Genomic DNA, 22763 nt, shown 5'->3' on the forward strand with positions numbered 1-22763 from the left:
GGGGGGGTAGTATCACGAGTTTTTCCCGAGATTATTATGTTCACCAATCTTACATGTGTTGTCGTAATGAACATATATCTGCGATATACAGAAGACAGAGTTTGTGGAAGGCACATGCATATTCCATGGCCGGAGAGACCCATTTTTGAAATTTTACTTAGGCATCTGGTAACGACAGCCTGTTTGCGATACCATTACTATCTATTGAGTGAATTGTATAGTATTCTTACAAACAACTGATTAACTTCTTGTTGCAAGAGCACATTGTCAACCTAAGCATACAATTCAATTGTATCGCATACCGGTATTCTTTTTTGAAACAAAGTTTTTGAAAAACACCTGCCATGACGGAATCTCAGACAACCTATACGATGATCCACATCCTGGAGTATAGGGAAGGCTTTATCTCCTAAAAAGAAAATATAGTTTACTTTCAAACAACCATATCCAGAGTTATGGTCGAGATTTTGAGAAAAGTTTGTGATTGGTTTTACAGAGTAGCATATATTTCTCTTCCCATATCAGCTTCAACTTTTCGTTGCCACATAAATAAACATTCATTCATTCATGATTGCATGGGAATAATAATCAAATTGTGAATTTTGTCAAAGGGTTAACAATGGGCACCAAAATGGGTCCATCCATCGCCTGCTTGATCATGGGCCCTTTTACATGGGAACAGACCCATTTTCAACAAACGTTACATCGATGACATACTTAGTGCTGCCATTGGATCCAGAAATGAACTACAAACCGTTATTAATTGTGTAGGTCTATTAAGTTTCTACTCTTCTTTAAATTTCACCTATGAAATTTCTTCTTCTGTTAACTTCCTAGATCTAATGCTATCCATCGATAATTGCGTAATCTCTTCAAATATTTACTTAAAATCTACCGAACTCTCACAAATTATTACTTATTGTACTCATCCAGTCATCCACCTACTTGTACCAACCCCATTCCCTATTCTCAGATGTTACAAGCTAAAAGAATATGTTCCCGCCATTCTGATTTCGCGTAGGCTTCACACCAGATCACCAGATATTTTGAGACGCGTGGTTACCCACCAAAGGTCATTTCAGAAGCGAATGTCAGAATAGAAATGCAAGCTGGATGGAACTACAAAATAAAGAAACACACCTGAGGTAATATCCATTGCAGCAAACCTAACATAATAATTACCGTTTTACCAAAAAGATAATGAACTAGTAAATGTTGACTTTTCCAAATTATCCCTGCTGGTTAAGCCAATTTGGGAAGGTTGTGCTTACAAAATCCACCATATAATCACGAAGTCTGTCACAAATAGTGTTTGTTAGCTGTGTTTGCCCCTTTGCTGTTCTGAAAGCTAGCTTAACACCCATCAGAAGCAGAGCTACTTGGTGTCTGTCGCTCTTGTCTGTCAAGCTGTGCTGATGTTTGTCTAAGATTTCTTTAATCCACTCTTCAAAGGTTGTATATGCTACTTTTCCTGCTTCTAAGAGCATTTTTGGAACGAGTATCTTCTGAAGTTCAGGTTGTATCTAAATTTCAAGAAAAAAGGATGAAAGTATACTTAATTTTACAACCTATGAGGTTTACGTTATACGATGTTACCATCACATTATAACAACGCCTTTCATCATTTGACGACAGTCATTACTAATACCAATGTACATGTTATTCTGGCAAAGTAAACAATGTTGCAGTTAAAGGTATCTTGCGATTAATCAAAGACTTTTACAAATTGACATTAGTAATGGTAAATAAATATATGTCTTGAAACGAATTACAAAGATACTTTTAATTGGTTAAAAAACATTGTGATATGATATTACATTTGTACCTCTAATGTGGGAATTACAGATCTCTAATTCATTTTAAAATATCATAACGTTACTCGACCAGACAAGTACGCAGAACGGGGTAGGGGAATGCGACCGTTGCGTACGAACAACCCCCCCCCCCCAACCCTCCCATTTTCAAAGGTCCACACTTTAGTGGGTAGTGAATGGTCTTTCGTACTACGGGCGTTTTATACTCACTGCATCAAAATTATGTCACAAAACAATTTCAATTGGTTGCAAAGTATATATATAGCACAATGCTCCACCAGCTATTCACCTAATATAATGTAAACACTATAGATTCCTTTCCCAGGACGATGTTCAACAAAAAGGTAGATATCCTCAGTAACTAACACACCACCCCATAGAAAATCAGGCATCAGGGCCTAATCGATATGTAGATATCTTAAAGACATCGGAACAAACCTCTTTGTTAAGATTATCTCCTATTTCCTTGAGTCGTTCAGCTATTTCGTGTAATGCTCTCTGGTCAAAGCTCTGGTTATCATCTGTATTTCATAGCAAGAGAACATAGTCATCGTACAATAGCGTGAACAAAGGGGGAGGGAAGGGCGCGTTCAGTCGAGTTTGTAAGACCCCCTTCATAACAGTCAGTTTCAACGACCCCTTGGCAACACAACTTACTTTGTAAATCCCTGCAGTGATCTGCTTATGGCCTTCTCATACCCCTACCTAAATCAGTCGGGAAAATAATAGACTTTGACTCACACCCACAGTTCAAATCTTGTGCACGCCACTGGTGTTGTGACACCCTCATATCATTCCACACCTCACTCACTCAATCGAACCTCACCCCATCCTCATCTCAATTAATGCCCCCACCCCCTTCCCGCACCACCACCACTACAGGCAATATATGTGTCATATAATTTGATTTAAACTAAATGTATGTCGTCACATAATTACATTCACATCACTCTATATAGGTGACCATAATGCAGCCAAATTATGCAGTTTGTCTACTTTTTGAGTTGTGATTTATACTCTTAAGCTATGGAAGATACACCTTTGTAAAGTTGCACAACATTGATCTTATTTAGAAACTTATTTCAAGGAAATATCCATCAATAAGCTATGTATATGTATTAACATAATACACCGTTCTTTAAAGAATGTGGTACCTTGTTCTTCAGGGGTAACTGGGCCCTGCCCTACCAAAACTGTGGTAAACGGCACTTCGTCATCTTGAAGCAGTAAGGAGAGTACACATTCGGTATCCCATCGTACTTGTCTGCGAATTGTCACTGACGCCATCTTGTGCAGACGATTCTTGTAACAAGAAATTGGGAATACTGATCAGGCATGCAGCTACTGTAGTCAGTTCAGTCACAACTGCCGGAAGACTGTACAGAACAAATTGACAGGCTAGTAAATATGTAAACATTGAAATTACTGTCATTTTGAACACTCACTATTAGCTGTTAATTAATGATCTAATATCTCACACTAATTACCATTTTGACGTGCTATTTTTACGCAAAACCTCACAAACTTGGAATTTACCCGTTTTTGTAAATTTCACAACATTATTGTCATGAAGTGATATTATGCCTTCCTCTAAGTGCCTACTCCTTCAAGGTCTTTAACCATTTTCCCTTTGACCGTTAAGTTTCCCCATCGTTAATTCCTACGGTGTCCACTTAAAGAAATACATGAGAAATTTTACGGTTAACTGTTTTCATTTAGGCAATTGAGGTGAGTAGATTTTTGTCAGTCAAACAACATCATAACATCCGTCTGCCCTGATCTTACCTTACCTGAGAGTATACAATCCGTGATTATCACAATAGGCATTACACAAACTAATGTAGCTTAAGATTTGGAATTACGATAGTTCACACAATGCCCTCAGAAAAATGTTCATCACATGGCGGAGTGTATCGCCTAGTGGTTAACGCCGGCGTCTCCCGGTCATGAGATCCCCGGTTCGATTCCCCGCCGACAGCAATGTGTGTCGTCTGGCAAGGGTGTTGTTCAATAACAACTTCCCGACATGGACGTTAAATGGATGTGTGCCGAGAGATTGGCTTCGGTCAGCTTGCGAGTCTATAAGCCTCCATGGCTTCTTTCGCGAGTTCCTGCTTGCGGGAAGATCACATATACATACATACATTCATCTCTTGATCTGCTATCATGTACAGTTCACCTAATGAAGAAGACACCCACCATTTGACATATCCTTTGACATTTTACTTTTCACTTTTATAACTTCATGCACCATTTAAGTAAAAGGTAGTAAACAGTTGACAATTTATTTGCACTTTCATACCTACATGCACCACTCAATTTATCTCCAACACTTTCAATATGTATATCATATTTGACAACTTATTTTCACTTTCATATCTTCATGCACCATTCCACTTATCTGTACTACTAAACGTATATCATATTTTCCACTATATTCTTTTCCAAATTGTTAACCTTTGGGACTTCAACACTTTATTACCATCATGTTCTTATTATTAATGTCCACACTGTAATTTCAACCACTGTATCTACAACATCACCTCACAAAACTATTATTCTTAACAGCTTCATTTCTTTCGCTACTAATTGCATAACTGGCAAGTGATGTTGTAAACCAACAGTCAACAGTGTATTGTGTGTGAATTCTAAGCATTTAAGTTTAACAGTTAAGTTTAACAACATTTATCTTAAAGTACATTTAACAGGTATCCCAATATCAGCCAAGCCAAAACATTTCCAGAACAACCACATGAGACAGCCTACCCTTTCGACAAAGTCTGTACTAAACTTCTCTGTAACTTCTGCATAACACCTACATCCAAACTTCCCTAACTATAGGTTGCAACCTAAAAATGACTCACCAAGCGTTGGTATTGGGTTGCACACATATATTTCATCGTCAAAAAATGTTAATGAATATTTGTCGGCAAAATTAACCCATCACTTCACAGCCGACGTTACGCACAGTACGTCACAGCTTTACTGTTGCCATTTACCACAACAAATTTGTGGGAATCTGGGTTTTGCCACTGTGACATATCTAAAAAATAAATCTACCAATTCATCAGAAACTACTCTTCTTATGAGGTATTGATAGTCACATGTTTACGTAATAGTGTATTAGTATGGTTATAGAGTTATATGTGTGTCCACTGATGATACATCTCAAGAAAATAAATTAGAAAAGACTTTCAACTTTGTCGCACAGTTCTAATAATTGTTACATCATACCATTAGTCAAAGTAAGCAAATTACTGGCAGTGCATACAGGTAACATTCCTTGTAATATCAAGATCAAGTATTCCTTTTAGCATAAAAAAGAACAGCTAAGACACTCATCATTTGAAACAGTCGAGGTGCGGTTTTAACATCAATACCAGGCAGTATATCTGGGTCTGTTAGCTGTTAGAAAATTATGGATCACAGCTACTGTGGGGAAAGCACAACATGGGTCCCGAAGGAAAGAATTGGGAAGCAATGACCAACATTTTAAGGACAACCCCAAATGCTGAGGATCTACTGACCTGTTTCACCATCACAATCCTTCAAGAAGCACACTACACAACACACTACATCCATGTTGCCAGATTCACCTAACTTATATATTACCAACAAACCTGTACACAGTAATACAAACAAAGTATTTCCGTATCGTTTTGTATTTAAGTAACTTCTCTTGAGACTCCATCAATGCCACTTGTCTATATCAACATGGTATTCTCAAAGTTTAAACCTCATAGGAAATAAATGTTCAAGTCACCTCACATTACAGGACTTTCACCGAGATTCAGAATCCGTCCATTCTCCAGTGCCATAACATCACACCGATTATTACTACATGTCAGTGTCATTCATAGTATCAGGTTTCCAAGACTTGCTGTATATATTTATATATTTCTAATTAAGTATTACCAGACCTTCTGCACCAATGCAAATCCTAAGAACTTTCATGATTTTGTCTTGCCTTGATTTTAACAGCAGCGTATTTTACAACTCTCTTACTTTAAGTGTCATTCATAGTATCAGGTTTTTCAAAAATTCAACTTCACTCCACTTCTAACTAGTGTGGACTTGCTGTTTAGATTTATAGATTTTACTATAGTATTATCAGTCTTTTATTTTCAATACAGTTTCTTTAACACAAGCATCAATTACTTCTTCTTGTCTCATGGTCACAATTCCAAATTGTAGAATATAAAATGTACTTTAAATTATAGCACCATTTGGCATCAAGCACGCTTACCCAAACACAAATTTCGCAAAGGCAGGGTGACACCCCCTTACACACCACGACCCTCTCCTTTTTACCCCTCCCCCATGACAAACAACTTTTCCACCCCCTCCCTTCCACATATCCTGTACATGCCACTGGATAGAAATGTTTCGAAAACGAGGCTACATAATTTCTCCAGCTCCCTGGTTTGGCTATCGCATATTATAAGTTCCACATCAGTAGTCTCAATTAGCATTATGAATGTACTGCCTTCCAACTTTTTAGTTGGCAACCATTTGGTCATCTGCTTCCTTTGCCCACAATTATCAGTAAATCTTGACCACAGTCAACTGGATTCAAACCAAGGTGACCTTGAAAGCTGAAGATCGGGGCCTGTCGTAGCAACTGAATGAACTTTACTTCCAAAGTACCTAATAACCTACAATGAATCATCCCCATGGCCCATTACGTTCATGTATACACAAAGTAACCACTTCCGGTATCTATTGCCGAGATCATAACCGCTCAGACATCACAGGAGGCAATGGCCATTTAACTACTGTGATGACGTCCTCCCACTTATCATTCAGCAACCCCTTCATCTATTCATTATTCCCTAAATATAGACTCGCATAGGACTTTTACCCACTACTCGCTATCCCCTTCAACCTTGAAAACAGACTCATAAACAGAGTGGATGCGATTTCGCAACCACATTTTCTAGTTATATCTGTTTTTACCTCCATGCTTATATATTACGTACGCATCTCGAACGTGCGTATACAGCCTACCATGCCCAGTTTGTACGTGCATTGCATTGTACCATGGAGCTATAAACGGTTCTTCTATAACCCAAACCCATTCTACATAGTTTTCCTCACTCTATTCTGGGTCAGGAATAGATTTTTTTTTAAATTTTGTCTCCCTTTTCTTCACGCATCTACACGAATTACAACAACCGAATGTCTGGCACTGAGGCATCGTTCTACACAAAGCCTCTGTTTATAGCTCCATGCTTGAATGTAGTACCGGGAAGCTTAGCTAAGCTTCCCGGTACTACATTCAAGCATGGAGCCTAGGCTTCGTACAACAGTCCGAAAGTAAACTTTACTGCGGTAGCCTACATGCGAACATTCTTCGCATTGGTGCTGGATAGCGCAATGTAAACAATAAATAGTCTACTGTTCAAACTTATCTTGTGTTACATAAAGACCACGAAGTCACCGATGAACTACATATATATGACGACTTAACGATGTTTTTTAAACATACCGGTATCTAATTTATAAGAAATTTCACCGAACATTAAGGAAGAAAATTAATCTGTATTCAAACAAGGTTTTTGTTGTGATTATTGTAGGAACTGTATGCAGCGTACGTGGTTTATATCGCGATCTGAATTCGCCCAGATGACGGCACGTTCGATACTGAAAGCTTATTTGAAATATCCATCCCGGAAACGATTAAAAAATTGATTCTCTGTTAGAGTAGCAGCTCCCTGATCCAATATTCCTTGGATTTTTGAACTGTCAGATAAAGTAACTCTTTTGAAACACAATGTATCATTTTTATGTCAGAAGGGTAGATTTATGCTGAAGTTCCAGTTTGAAAGTCTCACGCTCGAGTTAGCCAAATGTAGCAATTAGACCAGGTCTAGACTGCCACTGTGCCAGTGTCGTGGTTTTCTCTTTTATAGTTTAGTTTATAGTTTAGTTTAGTAGAATCAGGAGGGACACTCAAGTCCGCATCAAGGACCCTATAGGAGAGGGAAAAAACTGAAGACACAAACTCAGACCCGATTACAATGCTTAAAGTGCTTGTCCAAAGCATTCTTAAACCCATTGACACTAATTGCAAGTACAACTTTCTCAGGCAAACCGTTCCACTCATTCACAACCCTATTAGAAAAAAGTTATGCCGAATATTAATCCTACTTTGTGACTTTTGGAATTTAAGACAATGACCTCTGGTACAATTGCTATTAGCAAACATGAAAAAGTCGGTCAAGGATAACTTGTCAAAACCATACACAATCTTGGAAACCTGAATCAATTCCCCACGTAACCTCCTAAGCTCCAGTGTGGTGAGATTCAACAGTTTTAAACGCCTATAACAAGGAACACTCTTTAAGGAACTAATCATCCTAGTAGCCCTCCTCTGAACCTTTTCAAGTACTTCCTTATCCTTAGCAAAATATGGGTTCCAAGCCTGCACAGCATACTCCAGATGAGGCCTAACCAAATGCTTATAAAGCCTAACTAATATGTCCTCTTTCAGAAAACTGAAGTTCCTCTTGATCATACCTAAAACTCTATTACCTCTTTTAGCAGCTTCAAGACAATGTTTAGAAGGTTGCAGAGATGAGTCAATGTAGATACCTAGTCTCTTTCAACAAAGACCTCCTGTAACTCCACACCATTAAGATTGTAGGTATACTTTTGGTTTCTACTACCTATGTGCATTACCTTGCATTTATCAATATTAAAAAGCATATTCGCCATCTCTGAGACCAGGAAAAAACCTTATTCAAATCCGTTTGAAACTTCTCAGAATCGCTTTTGGAAGAGACCTCAGAATACAATTTTGTGTCATCAGCAAACTTCTTAGCTGTACACACAATATCTCCGTCAATGTCATTTATATAGGCAACAAACAACAAGGGACCCAAAACAGACCCTTGTGGAACCCCACTAGTAACATCTTGCCAAGAAGAATCACAGCCTTTATTTACCACCCTCTGTTTCCTATTACCAAGCCAATACTCGATCCAAGACAGTAAATTCCCATTGACACCCATACTCTTCAACCTAAGTAAAAGACGCTGGTGGGGCACTTTATCAAAGGCCTTCTGGAAATCCAGAAACACAACATCTACAGACTTATGCCTATTTAGTGAGCTATAGTTACATCTTCCATAAACTCAAGGATATTAGTGAGACAAGACCTATTTTGACAAAAGCCATGTTGAGACTGTTCTAATAACTGTATGACAAATGTCGGGGGTACCTGTGACATAGACTAAGTTAGATAGTAAGGGAATGATGTATTTCAAACTTGGAGGCACAACTTTTCTCTCTATGGCATGAGTTACTCAATTTATCAGCATTGTTTCTGGTAAAGGCTTACATGTATCACCTGTCAACATTTGTAAAAAAGTAATTATGCCTAGACCTAACATGTTAAACACATTCCAAAACGATGCCTAGCAAGATCTTGTACTTTTGCCTAAGTCTCTATTACTGCCATAGAATAATGAGTGGTAAGCTAGGCCTAACTTCGAATGCTATTTTCATTACTTGCGAGGCTTGCGTAGGCTTAATGTTACAGCTGGCTACAGTGTAGGGAATAGGATAGGGCAATTCCTATGCGAATGTTAATCGAGGCCTACAGCCTGTCATGCATGCGTTTATCGTAGAATGACTCGAATAAAGCGGTGCACGCTTCCAGCGATAGGGTTATAACCCCGTGACAGTTGGACATGAAAAGAAATTACTAGCTTACCAAGGACGTGCCAGCCCGATTTTAAATCCAGACAAACAGAAACACACGTGGAACTGCTAACTTACGTCCAAATCAGTTCATATACGTAGTGTTATAAGCACATGAGCAGGTTACTTCCTCATAACCTCATGTTTCAGGAACTTGGAAAGTCCCTCGTTAAGGAGGGACTTATATTAGTAGGCAAACGTTTCTAATGCGCATGATTTATATAAATCTCTAGCTGGAGCTTTTAGTCCACCTCTTATTTAAAATTGTAACGAAATTTATTTTTTATTCAAATTATAGCACAGAAATTAATTTATGTGGCACCTAGCCTCAGAAATGAATCATTTCTGTGCGCCTAGCTCGTAGTTTTGTATTTACCATGCTCTCAAAAATCCGTAATTTGCATAGACCCGAAGTAGGTAATATTGAACCAATCATGGATCAGATGCCCCATCACATGTGACCCAAAGCTTTGCAACTTCTGAGCAGTTTTATAGAGGAAAACTAGTTCTGGAAAAGGAATCATCCAGTATTCAGGATCAGAATATTGTGGCCAAATAATTTATACCTATTTGTTTTCAATCAGTATCTTGAATCAATGTTTTAATGCGTTTATTTGAACTTTAAATTGTATCACAGAGAGAATAAATCATTTTGAAATCAACAGAACATTTTAATCATTTATTTGAGTGGGGCTAAGCTTCCGAAATACCCTACCGAATCAGTGGCGGAGCTAGGGGTATTGGTCAAGGGGGGCGAGAATGGTCTGTAGGGGCGCTTCCGACACTATCTAAGCGGAGCGCCACCACGGGTTAGCGCGGAGCGTACCGAAATTTTTGAGTAAAGATACTCCCTAGATCGCCGGAAATGACCCTTTCCGGGCCTTGCTAATTTGCAGATAAACGTAGTATAAATAGGTGTCATCGCCAAAAATATGTGACAAATGTCAATAGGTAGATGAGAGCGCATAAAAAGTCAATAATCGCGAATAAGTAAAAAGTGGTAAAAAGCTGAAAAGGGCGCCAGCAGTCTATTTGAGTCCGTCAGGGGGGGGGGGGCATCCGCCCCCCTGACTGTATGGACGCTCCGCCACTGTACCGAATGATATTCCCCAGGGCAACGATAGTACCATCTCTACCGAGCTACAGACGATATTCGCCACATTACATTATAAGTTCATTAAACATCATACCGGCGAGATATCTGCACAAACCATTATTTTTTATGATCAAAAATGAAATCCAAAATCAATGTTTGTATTACTGTATGTGTATCGCAGTCTATTGATACTTATACTGTTGCTTTTTTTTCTCTTTTCTTTTTTCGTTTACGACCTGTGTAAGCCGAATTTCCAATTGTTGACAATAAATTCAAATTCAATTCAATTGGGAAAACATTATAAACAATATAAAGGTAGTGCATATTGGTTAATATGACGGGATTTGCAGCAAGGACTAAGAATGGGTTTTGGATCAATACAGGGTCAAGGGAAAGTATGGACTGCCCGGGGAAATATAGTTAAAGAATAGCGTGTACTCGTTTTCATATAATATACTCCGGGCAAAATAAAGAATGCAGAAAGGGGGCTTGGTGGCATGATCGTCCTCGAAAGGCAACCTGACTTACGTGGACAACGGGGAAAGAATGATTCAGTAATAGAATTTTTTTTTTGGACAGTCTTGGCCATATAGTTGGTCGCGATCACATCATTTCCTTACTGAGTTGCCGGTCACAAGTACCTTGCATACAGTGTAGTACTGTAGTCATGTCCTGCGAAATTGTACTTTTCTGGTTCATGGATTGCAATACCTTTAGAAGGGTTGACAAAAGACGAGGAAAGTAACACGCAAACACAGGCGTTGTCTTAATGTATGAGAGATCGTTTTCATTCAATTATGTGAAGAATTATGAAAAGCATTTTGAGTGGATGTTCTTACATGCATAAATAGAAACAGAAACAATCTCTTAACATTAAATTAATTATTCTTAACTCAACAAACCCATTTAAAACATCTGAAGTTAGCACACTGAATGCTTGTTATTTCCAATAAGCAGGCTGGCCTCATCACATTATGATCTAGCGCCCTCACTTTCATGGCAAGATGACCAAGTTCCCAACATCATATCCAAATCTAACCTAGCATCCTTCATTATGCATAACCTAAAGGAGTTCTATGTAAAGCTAACTACAATAACACAAGGTATATAATGAAATCAAATCATTACAACTTACTTCTGTGACTGGATGTAACTACAAACCTCTGAACAAAGTTATTGTGGTTCACAGTCACACATGGGTTAGCGGTACAGTCTGATTCAGTAATTGGCAGATCCTGTAATAAACAGCATCATAACTATTAAACCAGGGAGCACCGGAACATTTTTTTTATTCCTTGTGCTATTTTTTATTTGCTATATCTTAAAAGATAGCCTAGGGTGCCCTGATGAAAATCTGAAATGACTCACTCTCAAATGTTCACACAGCCCCCACCCCTGAGGTGGGGAGGGGTAAAATTGAGATTATTTTAAGTATGGCATGGTGAGTATCAAATGAAAGGAAATGATACCAGGAATCCAAATATTTCCCAATACTGAGAGGGGGAACCATAAATGCTCTCATATTCCCCATGAACTAGGGGATCCCAGGGAAAGTTCAAAATGGTATTTCATGTAATATTATAGATATTAGATATGACTATCAAATGGAAGGGAAAACCCAGCAGGAATATTAATCTACATGTTACTATGCTGAAGAGCTGAACCTTTATCAAAAATATTAATCTACACCCACTATTGGCTCGGTTGGGCAACGTGGGTGGGTGGGGTTGGGAAGGGTAAAAACTAAAAACTGAAGTTTATGAAAGTAAGGCATAATGGGTATCAAATGAAAGGAAATTACATTAGGAATACATTTTCATAAAGATAAAAGTGATATTCCCAAACTTTGTCGCATATGCTCACTTTTAGGATGGGGTCGCGGAGGTGGTGGAAAACTCAGCCAGTTTGCAATATATGACGCCTAATTTTTGAAGATAAATTGGGTAAGGGAAGCCTGTGTCATGAGAGCCCTCCTGTAGGAGAGCCTCCAATGATATAAGCATAGGTATCTTCAGACAAAATCGTACCCCAAGTCAGAAAAGATGTTCAGGGCAATTCCAATAAGACAATGTTTCTCCTTCTTTTGGCATATCACATAGTACCTATAATTTGTTACTCCTTCACTACAGTTCTGGCTGCACTCTGGAGTTTGCATGGTTGAATTTTTTATTCCTAAAAAGAATGGTATATAAATCTATGAGGCCTAACTGTAGCTGAAGCCAAACAGGTAAAGTGGGTATAAACCTGTTTTACCAGTAAAATTCTCTCAGATCAAGGATTCTCCCCATCCCCATCTCTACCAAGCACCACACCACTGGTATCCCACATAGGAAGCGGGGATTGTGGGAGTTAATCATTCAAAAGACCTCTCCCCAGGGCGGCGATCACAAGATGATGACCCCCATTTCATAAATTCATGGATCCTCCCTAGCCCCAGTCAAAAATGTGGAGGGGCCACCAGAACTATTCAAGCCGAAAAAATCTTTTCGTTCTCGCATAAGGGATAATCACCAGATACACAACATTCAATCTAGCCTAAGGATCCTTAATTATTGAAAACATTGTCAACTTTTTTATTTGCCTCAATTAAATAGTATAAGACTAACCCCCAAAATAAGAAAATTCATGAACATAAATTTACTTTGAAGTTGCAAAATATAGCCTAGGCCCTAGCACCAGTATGCATATAAGTAGCCTACCCTTAAATATTGAAAATATTCTGAAATGGGGAGGGGGACACACCCTCCTCTCAGACCACTCTCTAGGACGGCGATCACAAGATGATATATATGGCCCCCCTTTCATAGAATCATTGATCCGCCCTTGCCAGCTTATCAAGTACATCTTACAAGATAGAGCATCTATTTATAAAAAATTTTAATGAGAGGGCACATACCCTCACCCCATCCCCACCTCCCCACCCCCCCCCGGGTACGTCTTTACGCTCGGCTTCGCCTCGTCATTCAGAACCCCTCCCCCTTCCTTTCTCAAAATCCTGGATCCATGCCTGCTGCCTACATACATACTGTAAGTTATTGCATTTATGCTAGCCAGTAACGTTTAGGCCAATGTTAGGCTAGCCTAACATAGCACAACTGCTACACACACTAATGTATAGGGATAATTATTTAGGAAGTTGTTAAATATCATTGATAAAATCAAGTTTTGTCATGAACATTGCATATGTTATTATTTTGAAATGTACAATTATTGATATACCACTTATATTCTACAATTCTTAAAGCTAGTTTGGTTAACAACGTCATCAGATGGTGGTCATCCAACGGCTGTTGTTGCCTGTATTGTGGCGGCTGAGGAACGTGCATATAGCTTTTACTACAATTGTAGATGACAGCTACCCTTAAGATGACGTCAACTCGGCAGCCTGGTCTTGAAGCCTGTAAGTAAAAATGAGAGTCTACTTCATGTGTTCCCGCGTCTTGAACTGTTTTCGTTTGGGAAAATTCCAAATTCCATTCTGAGTGTTTCACTTACGTATCAAACGCACAGTGATTCAAACACTTGGTATTGCATTTTGAGTGTTTCACTTACGTATCAAAGGCACAGTGATTCAAACACTTGGTATTGCATTCTGATTTTTTCACTAACCGCTGCACCACCGTAAGCCAAACACATGGTATTGTATTTTGAGTGTTGTGGCGACCATGAGCATAGGCGTAGGAGGCGGGGGAATGAGGGGGGGGGGGGCTGCAGCCCCCAACCAAACATTTCTGTGAAAATTCGGGCAATATGCTGAGAATTTTTCGGGCACCTATACCGAAAGAAAAATAATTTGCAATGTGTTTTTCAATGGTTAAACTAATATTATTGTGATCATTATTATTGAAACGACTTCCCCAATAATTCTAATCAATGTGGAAGGGTTATAACATGGCAAATGATTGTATGTTATTGGCATGCGATGTAATAACCGATGCATGCTTATATGATATGCACTTAAATTTGTTGAACGCGCGCGGGGCGCGAAAAATTTTGTTTATATTTATCGGGCAAGTCGTTACAGCCCCTCCCCCCCCCCAATCAAATTGGGCTCCTTCGCCTATGTCCAAAAGCTTCACAATTTACCACTAAAACGATGTTGAAGAGGATGAAATAAACTAATGATGGTCTCAAAAATCTGGATGATTGAAGGTGATTTAAGTCATTTTAGAAAATCTTGGGTGAAACAAGAAGATTCCGCGACGGGAGCTGGCAGATAAGTTGGGGTGGACTATGTTAAACTTTGAGCTCTTCTAGCTCAAAATCCAAAACGTTGTAGTGGCAAAAGTTGAATGTGCTGTGATAGCCCAAGCCATCAGCTATCATATGGTGGGTAGGACATGTCAGTTGAAAACTATTATCTACAATTAATTGTGGGCGACACCTGTTGGCAAAGTTGTGATAGCTGATGGCTTGGACTATCACAACACATTCAACTGGGGAAATAGGCCACTTTCGGACAAAAACGAAGATACAATAGACCAGATCTTAGGCCAAAATCTATGTAAAAAATGTTGATGTAAGTAAACTTCGGCATGCTTGGCTATTTCAAAATAAAAATCCATCGGGAAAATTCTATGAAACACAGAGATCGTACAAATTTTTGAGTGAGCAGAGTTTACTGTTGTTCTGGTTGGAAGTTTGTGCGTATATCGTGGCTTGGAAAGGAGGAAGATAAACAAAATACTACTTTTCACATAAGGTTGTAATATACACACGCCGGATTAAATAATGAATAGCTGTACGGCCTATATATTAGAGTCCTGCCTACTGAAATATTAGTTCTTCAATTTTGCGCTATTTTTGCCAATCTAGACTACCAATTCTTTAGACAACATTTAGGTTAGGCTTTTATGGCCTCACTCACAACATTTCACTCTCCTTCGCACTACGTATCGCCTCCCGTGGCCAGCCAACGCCACAAACGTAAAGCCCCTCACAACCCCACCCCCACCCCACCCTTGTGTTTTTTACAAGGTGATGTGCGCTATTGGCTTCAGGCGTAAAGCCTACATGTTTTCATGGCGGCATTCAAAGTTTTGGTAGTGCTAATGCCGGGCTTAGGATTCCTTAACTTCGGGGTAATTTTTGAACAGACGTATACTGGCAGTCCTGATGCACTGACCTACATGACGTACTTTCTTGTACCCGCTGATTCCACTGACCAAACTTGAGCATGCCGATTACCCAAAAATAATATACCAGATCATAAAATCAGCAATATAAACTAAAATAAAGCCATTTTGGGTTAAATAAAAAAGTCATGCATGGCTTATTGTCTTCGAAAACAATCGTACAATAACATTTTAAATAGACTTTTTGCCCAATACCTCATGGCGTAGGCTATTGCCTTCGACAAAAATTGGACAAGACACAATTTAATAGGACATTGGGCATTTTTGGCCGAAAACAGGTCAATCTGGCAGCCCTGCTACACAGGGGCATCAATGATGGGGTGACAGGGGGATACGTCTCCACTTTCTGAATGGTGGGGGACACAATATCAAATGTCCCCAGGTTTAGTGACTGACTCGTTTAGGCGATTGTCCCCCCAGGGTTAGTGATTGACTCATGTAGGCGCTAGGCATATCATGCTCATAATGACTCATATAATATATATCATAACGGGAGCTGAAACATTGTGCTATGAGATAAGTAATTATTCATATTGAATTCTCATGTGCTCAACCCCGATGATAAAATAGAACTTTTTAACTGGACTGAAATATGAATACGAATTGCAGTTACAACGTAAATTAAATGAGGAACCACGTCTATACATCGCTGATGCTATCTGCTAAGCCTGGGTGCTAAGCTGCGAGTCATGTTGTAGTTATAACAATATTATCCATTTTACCTCAAGTTCTATAATTCAGTAGGACAGAGTTTCACCAAATATTTTATTTGCAATTAATGCCAAGAACAGTCCCCCCCCCCTCCCCTCCTCCCCTCCTGAGATTTCCACTTCATAAATGAAAGTTGGTGTACGACAATGTGGTTTTCTGGATATGTGCTATTTCAGTTAGTTTTAGCGAAATGTTCGTATCATTTCTTCTGATTTCGTTAGTCAGTCGTCTATACAACCTCAAGATTCTAGGCACGAATTCTAGGAATGGCGTTCAAACAGAGCATTATTAAGCAAAGTCACACAAGAAATAACCTGGACATGAAAAACCAAAATCCGAACGACTGATCCCCTCTCAGCTCAACCCCAGTCCCCATTGCTTGTCGACTATGAGGGTGCGATCATCGTCAGGTGTGTAGCACGATTCCCCTACAAGGGGAACATTATGCTACACATGATCTTAGCCAAAAGGCCGCTCATCACGTACATGCATGTTCGCGAAGGTGATGACCTTGTGCTTCTCGGTGTTCCTCAACTGCCTTTATAGATTCTACTAAGCCAACGGCCCTGTATCGTTACTATATATAGGTATTTACTTTATATAGGTATCTTTACTTTATATAGGTCGTAATGTTCCGATAATGCGAACATGCCCAAATACCTATTGCAACAGTGCTTATTAAATACACGTAGGATACCATATGTGTGCATGTTGTAAGCATCTGTATAAAAAGATTATTTTATTCGTGGGTGTAAAGTTTAAGAAAAGTGTCTGTTTGTGGTTTAAGTTCTAGTTCTATCAATCATGATAAAGGGCCTAGGTAACACCCGGTTGTTAGATATATACGTCTTTTTTAATTTAAGTCTAATCACTTGTCAGATGTGACTATTGTTAAAGTATGTCATGACTCACATGTCAACTCAGGAACCAAACAGAAGCAAACTTGAAGATTTCTACATGTAAGTCCGTCCCCTGGACCCTCGACGGGGATCCCTGGACACCATAAGGGGACCCCACCCGATATAGGCTTCGTGTCAAGTGGGTGGCAGCAATATCCATGTCCAGTCATTTATATCCCCCCCCCCCAACTTTTTAATTGGGATTGAAGCCACTGCTGTTACAGTCGGCCAGCGAATGGAACCAATTATCATAAAGGGCGTGTCTTAGCAAGGTTTTCGTGCCTATATCACAGAGATGTATACATTTCTGTAGCTTGTATATGGATCTGGCGCTTTTTATAGAAAGAGCACCCTCTATTTATTCGAACGAAGATATCAAGTTTCGCTCGAAGCAACATTGTTACACTTTGAAGTCTCACAGTTGACGTTTGGCGGTTATAAGACTTGTTGATGACGCGAAGGGGTCATAAACCACATCTGAATAAAGTGTTATCCAACTTGTTTAAACTGTACCAAGATGGTGCATAAACTAGTTTATTCAACATTTAAAGTATGTAGTACATGGATCACACTTTGTGGCATCTTTGTACATTGTTTTTAGAATGAAGGCTATGCAAACTGCTTAACCTTCGAATTTCAAAATTAATTTCATACTTTAAATTGCTTATCGAAAGGTAATTGTTAGGTTATGAAGCCAACATCAAATCCTAGTTATACAACCATGAAGCTAGCTCCATGGTACAACACACTATATAAACTTGCCTGTATAAGTTTTCGTTGTTGGTTCATTTTGACGATGTGTAAACAGCGTACGTGCGACACCTCATGGAATTATTATTATTATGTTATTATGCAAATTCGATGGTCCCTTTAACACCTCCATACTTTTTTTTACAACACAAGAAAGCATCACTCATTCATGATTAGGAAATAATAATTAATTGTCAAATGATTAACTTATGATATTGTGAACTTTGCACTGCTTATCTTGGTATCCCAGTCTATTGTCGATGCAGATATTTCTATCGGTATCCTTTGATGAAAAGTCTTAATCAAATACAGTTGTTGATGATACGAAGGTTCATGCAGGTGTTGATGTTGCAAGTGGATATTGACAACCTAAGCATACACATTCCAATTGTATCACATGTTCACGATTGAAAACAAAGTTTGAAAAACACCTGTCATGACGGAATCTCAGACAGCCTATACGATGATCCACAGCCCGGAGTATAGGGAAGACTTTATTTCTTAAAAAATAATAGAAATATTTTCAAACAACCATATCAAGAGGTACTGAGAAGTTGTTGAGAAAAGTTTGTGATTAGTTTTACAGAGTAGCATATTTTTCTCTCCCCATATCAGTTTCAAATTTTCGTTATAACATAAGTAAATATTCACTCGTTCATGATTGCATGGGAATTCTAATCAAATTGTGAATTGCAGATGTTGTCAAAGGGGTGCCGGGCCATGGGCATCAAAATGGGTCCATCTATCGCCTGCTTGGCCATGGGCCCTTTTACATGGAAACAGACCCATTTTCAACAAACGTTACATCGATGACATAGTTAGTGCTGTCATTGGATCTAGAAATGAACTACAAACCTTCATTAAGTGTGTATGAAGTTTCTACTCTTCTTTGAACTTTACCTATGAAATTTCTTCTTCTTCTGTTAACTTCCTAGATCTAAATGCTAGCCATCGATAATTGACTAATCTCTACAAATATTTACTTTAAATCTACCGACTTTCACAAAATATTACTTATTATACTCATCCAGTCATCCACCTACTTGTACCAACTCCATTCCCTATTCTCAGATGTTACATGTTAAAAGAATATAGTCATTACCGTTTTACCAAATAGATAATGAACTAGCAAATGTTTACTTTTCCAAATTATCCCTGCTGGTAAATCCAATTTGGGAAGGTTTTGCTCACAAAATCCACCATATAATCACGGAGTCTGTCACAAATAGTGTTTGTTAGCTGTATTTGCCCCTTTGCTGTTCTGAAAGCTAGCTTAACACCCATCAGAAGAAGAGCTACTTGGTGTCTGTCGCTCTTGTCTGTCAAGCTGTGCTGATGTTTGTCTAAGATTTCTTTAATCCACTCTTCAAAGGTTGCATATGTTACTTCTCCTGCTTCTAAGAGCATTTTTTGAACGAGTATCTGCTGAAGTTCAGGTTGTATCTAAATTTCAAGAAAAAAAGTATGAAAGTATAATTATTTTTTCAACCTTTGAGGTTTATGTTATCATTTTAACGCCTTTCATCATTTGTCGACAGTCATTACCTTACAAATGTATATGTTATTCTGGAAAAGTAGACATTGCCGTGTTTAAAGATACTTTGCGATTAATCTAAGAGATTTACAAATTGACATTATTAATGGTAAATAAATATATATCTTGAAACGAATTACAAAAATACTTTTAAATAGGTAAAAAACATTGTGATATGATATTACATTTGTAATTTGGGAATGAAAGACCTCTAATTGATTTTAAAATATCTTATCGTTATAATCGTCCAGACCAGTATGCAGGACGGGGTAGGAAAATGCGACCGTTGCGTACAAACAACTCCACCCACCCCCTCCCATTTTCGAAGGTCCACATTTGACTGGGTAGAGAATGGTCTTTCCTACTACAGGCGTTTTATACTCACTGCGTCAAAATTATGTCACAAAACAATTTCAAATGGTTGCAAAGCAGATAAAGCACAACGTTGCACCAGCTATTCACCTTTAGTTATATTACTTAAAAACTGTAGATTCCTTCCCCAGAACGATCTTCAACTAAAAGGTAGACCACCTTACTAGATGACACACCACCCCATAGAAAATCAGGGGTACGGGTATAATCGATATGCAGATATCTTATAAAGACAACGGAACAAACCTCTTTGTTAAGATTATCTCCAAGTTCCTTGATTCGTTCAGCCACTTTGTGTATTGCTCTCTCTCGGGCATATATCTGGTAAAGATCTGGCATTTCTTCTTTTGTAACTGTTTTTGTTATAGTTTCATAGCCTCCAGTTTCTTCGTTTCTCTCAGCCACCTCAACTTCCGGTAACTCATCATGCGGTATGTCTTCATATTCTGGGGCTGTATTTCATAGCAAGAGAGCTTAGTTGTCGTACAATGACGTGAAAAAAAAGGTGAGGGAAGGGCGCGTTCAGTCGAGTTTGTAAGACCTTCTTTATAACAGTCCGTTTCAACGACCCCTTGGCAACACCACTTACTTTGTAAATCCCTTTGGTGATCTGCTTATGGCCTTCTCATACCCCTACCTAAATCAGTCGGGAGAAATATAAACTTTGAATCCCACCCACCTTCAAATCATGTGCATGCCACTGGTGTTGTGACACCCTCATATCATTCTACACCTCATTCAATCAAACTTCACCTCATCCTCATCTCAATTACCCCCCACCACCTTCCCTCACCACCACCACATACAATATATGTGGTATCTAATTTGATTTTAAATAAACGTATGACGGCACATAATTACATTCACATCGCTCTAGGTGATATATATGCGGCCAAATTTTGCAGTTTGACTGTAATATATTCATAACCTATGGAAGATAGACCTATGTAAAATTGCACAATATCTTATATAGAAAAATATTTCAAGGGAATGTTAGTTTAAAAAGCTATGTGTATGTGCTGACACAAGACACTGTTCTTTAAAGAATGTGGTACCTTGTCCTTTAGAGGTTACTTTGCCCCCACCAGACTGCACTATGGTAAACGGCACTTGGTCATCTTGAAGCAGTAAGAAGAGCACATGGGTGGTATCCTGTCGTACTTGTCTGCGAAGAGTTGCTGAGGCCATCGTGCGTAGACGATTCTTGTTACAAGAAATTGGAAATATTGATCCAGCATGCAGCTATGGTCAGTTCAGTCACAGCTGCCGGAAGACTGTACAGAACAAATTGACAAGTTACTGACCGTCGCATCCATACTTAAGATGTAAACATGAAAATAACTGTCATTTTGTACAGTAACGATTTGTTGATGATCTAATATCTCACGCTAATTACCATTTTGACGTGCTATTTTACGCAAAACGTCACAAACTTGGAATTTGCCTGTTTTAGTAAATTTCACAACATTATTGTCATGAAGTGATATTATGCCTTCCTCTAAGTGCCTACTTCTTCAAGGTGTTTAGCCCTTTCGCCTTTTGACCTTTAAGTTTCCCCATCGTTAATTCCTACGGTTTCAGCTTAAAGAAATACATTAGAAATTTTACGGTCCATTTTCAGACGTCTAGTTTAGGAGCCTGTATTTTCAGACAAAGAAAATCATAACGAAAAACCATGATTGGTTCATTCATTGATAGATTTCATGTAATCACAAAGGGGCAGGTAGCCTATACATACCTAGCATGTCACTTATGAGTTATGATGATTACAAGCCAAAGTGCCACACTTCATGACAATGTGTGTCTTAGGTTCAGAATGAGGACCATTGTTCAAATCCACGTCCCATAACCTTAAGATTCCCTTTAACAATACAATTCTTCACAACATGTGGTGATTCAGATTTTCAAACAATGTCTGAGGACTTGGGATTTCCTTGGTCAAGTCCTAAAGAGTATTCTTGTTTACGAGGTTTCAGACTTTGACCACTATTGCCCTCAATAGGAGCCACAACTTCTCTCTATGTCATGAGTTACTCAATTTATCAGCATTTTTGCTGGTAAAGACTTACATGTATCACCTGTCAACATTTGTAAAAAAGTAATTATGTCTAGTCCTAACATGTTAAACAAATTCCAAAACGATGCCTAGCAAGATCTTGCACTTTTGCTTAAGTCTCTATTACTGCCATAGAATAATGAGTGGTAAGCTAGGCCTAACTTCGAATGCTATTTCCATTACTCGCGCGGCTTGCGTAGGCGTAATGTTACAGCTGGCTACAGTGTAGGGTATAGGATAGGGCAATTTCTGTGCACGCTTCCAGCGATAGGGTTATAACCCCGTGACAGTTGGACATGAAAAGAAATTACTAGCTTACCAAGGACGTGCCAGCCCGAGTTTAATTCCAGACAAAAACAAACACACGTGGAACTGCTAACTTACGTCCAAATCAGTTCATATACGTAGTGTTATGAGCACATGAGCAGGTTACTTCCTCATTGCAGGATTGGGTCGATATCGACCCAAATAATCATTGAGTTTAAAAAAAAATAGTACTCAGCCACCTTATATCCTACAACATTCATTAAGGTATTGAAATGTAGCTAAGACCATACGTTTGTGTATAAAACAAATAAAAAGGGGGTATAACTGTGATTTTTTTTAGTGGGTGGGGCTCAAAGGTCAATCTGAAAATGACGTAATTTGGCTAAAAATCGATGTTCGCTTCATAAAAATCGTGACAGAAAATA

The 22763-nt window shown here is 38.7% G+C and overlaps 2 protein-coding genes across 4 annotated transcripts; both read right to left on the bottom strand.

The window, feature by feature from the left end:
• Window positions 1–484: 484 nt before the first annotated feature.
• Window positions 485–11863, bottom strand: LOC139971768 (uncharacterized). 2 transcript variants are annotated; one of them, XM_071978501.1, is made up of 4 exons: window positions 11750–11863; window positions 2969–3190; window positions 2253–2335; window positions 485–1523 (listed from the first exon to the last, which is right to left on the bottom strand). In XM_071978501.1, exons 2-4 carry the CDS (start codon window positions 3099–3101, stop codon window positions 1230–1232), a joined length of 510 nt encoding a protein of 169 aa, XP_071834602.1. In that variant the 5' UTR covers window positions 3102–3190; window positions 11750–11863; the 3' UTR covers window positions 485–1229. The 2 variants fall into 2 exon arrangements, with proteins under 2 accessions (XP_071834602.1, XP_071834601.1); XM_071978500.1 differs by lacking the exon at window positions 11750–11863 and adding an exon at window positions 9532–9663.
• A 5763-nt stretch (window positions 11864–17626) lies between these two features.
• On the bottom strand, window positions 17627–22542 carry LOC139971765 (uncharacterized). 2 transcript variants are annotated; one of them, XM_071978497.1, is made up of 4 exons: window positions 22391–22542; window positions 21071–21289; window positions 20262–20461; window positions 17627–19552 (listed from the first exon to the last, which is right to left on the bottom strand). In XM_071978497.1, exons 2-4 carry the CDS (start codon window positions 21201–21203, stop codon window positions 19259–19261), a joined length of 627 nt encoding a protein of 208 aa, XP_071834598.1. In that variant the 5' UTR covers window positions 21204–21289; window positions 22391–22542; the 3' UTR covers window positions 17627–19258. The 2 variants fall into 2 exon arrangements, with proteins under 2 accessions (XP_071834598.1, XP_071834597.1); XM_071978496.1 differs by having other exon boundaries at window positions 20262–20467.
• Window positions 22543–22763: the final 221 nt, after the last annotated feature.

The sequence above is a fragment of the Apostichopus japonicus genome, chromosome 8 (assembly GCF_037975245.1).
Source record: "Apostichopus japonicus isolate 1M-3 chromosome 8, ASM3797524v1, whole genome shotgun sequence".
Classification (NCBI taxonomy): Eukaryota; Metazoa; Echinodermata; class Holothuroidea; order Aspidochirotida; family Stichopodidae; genus Apostichopus; species Apostichopus japonicus.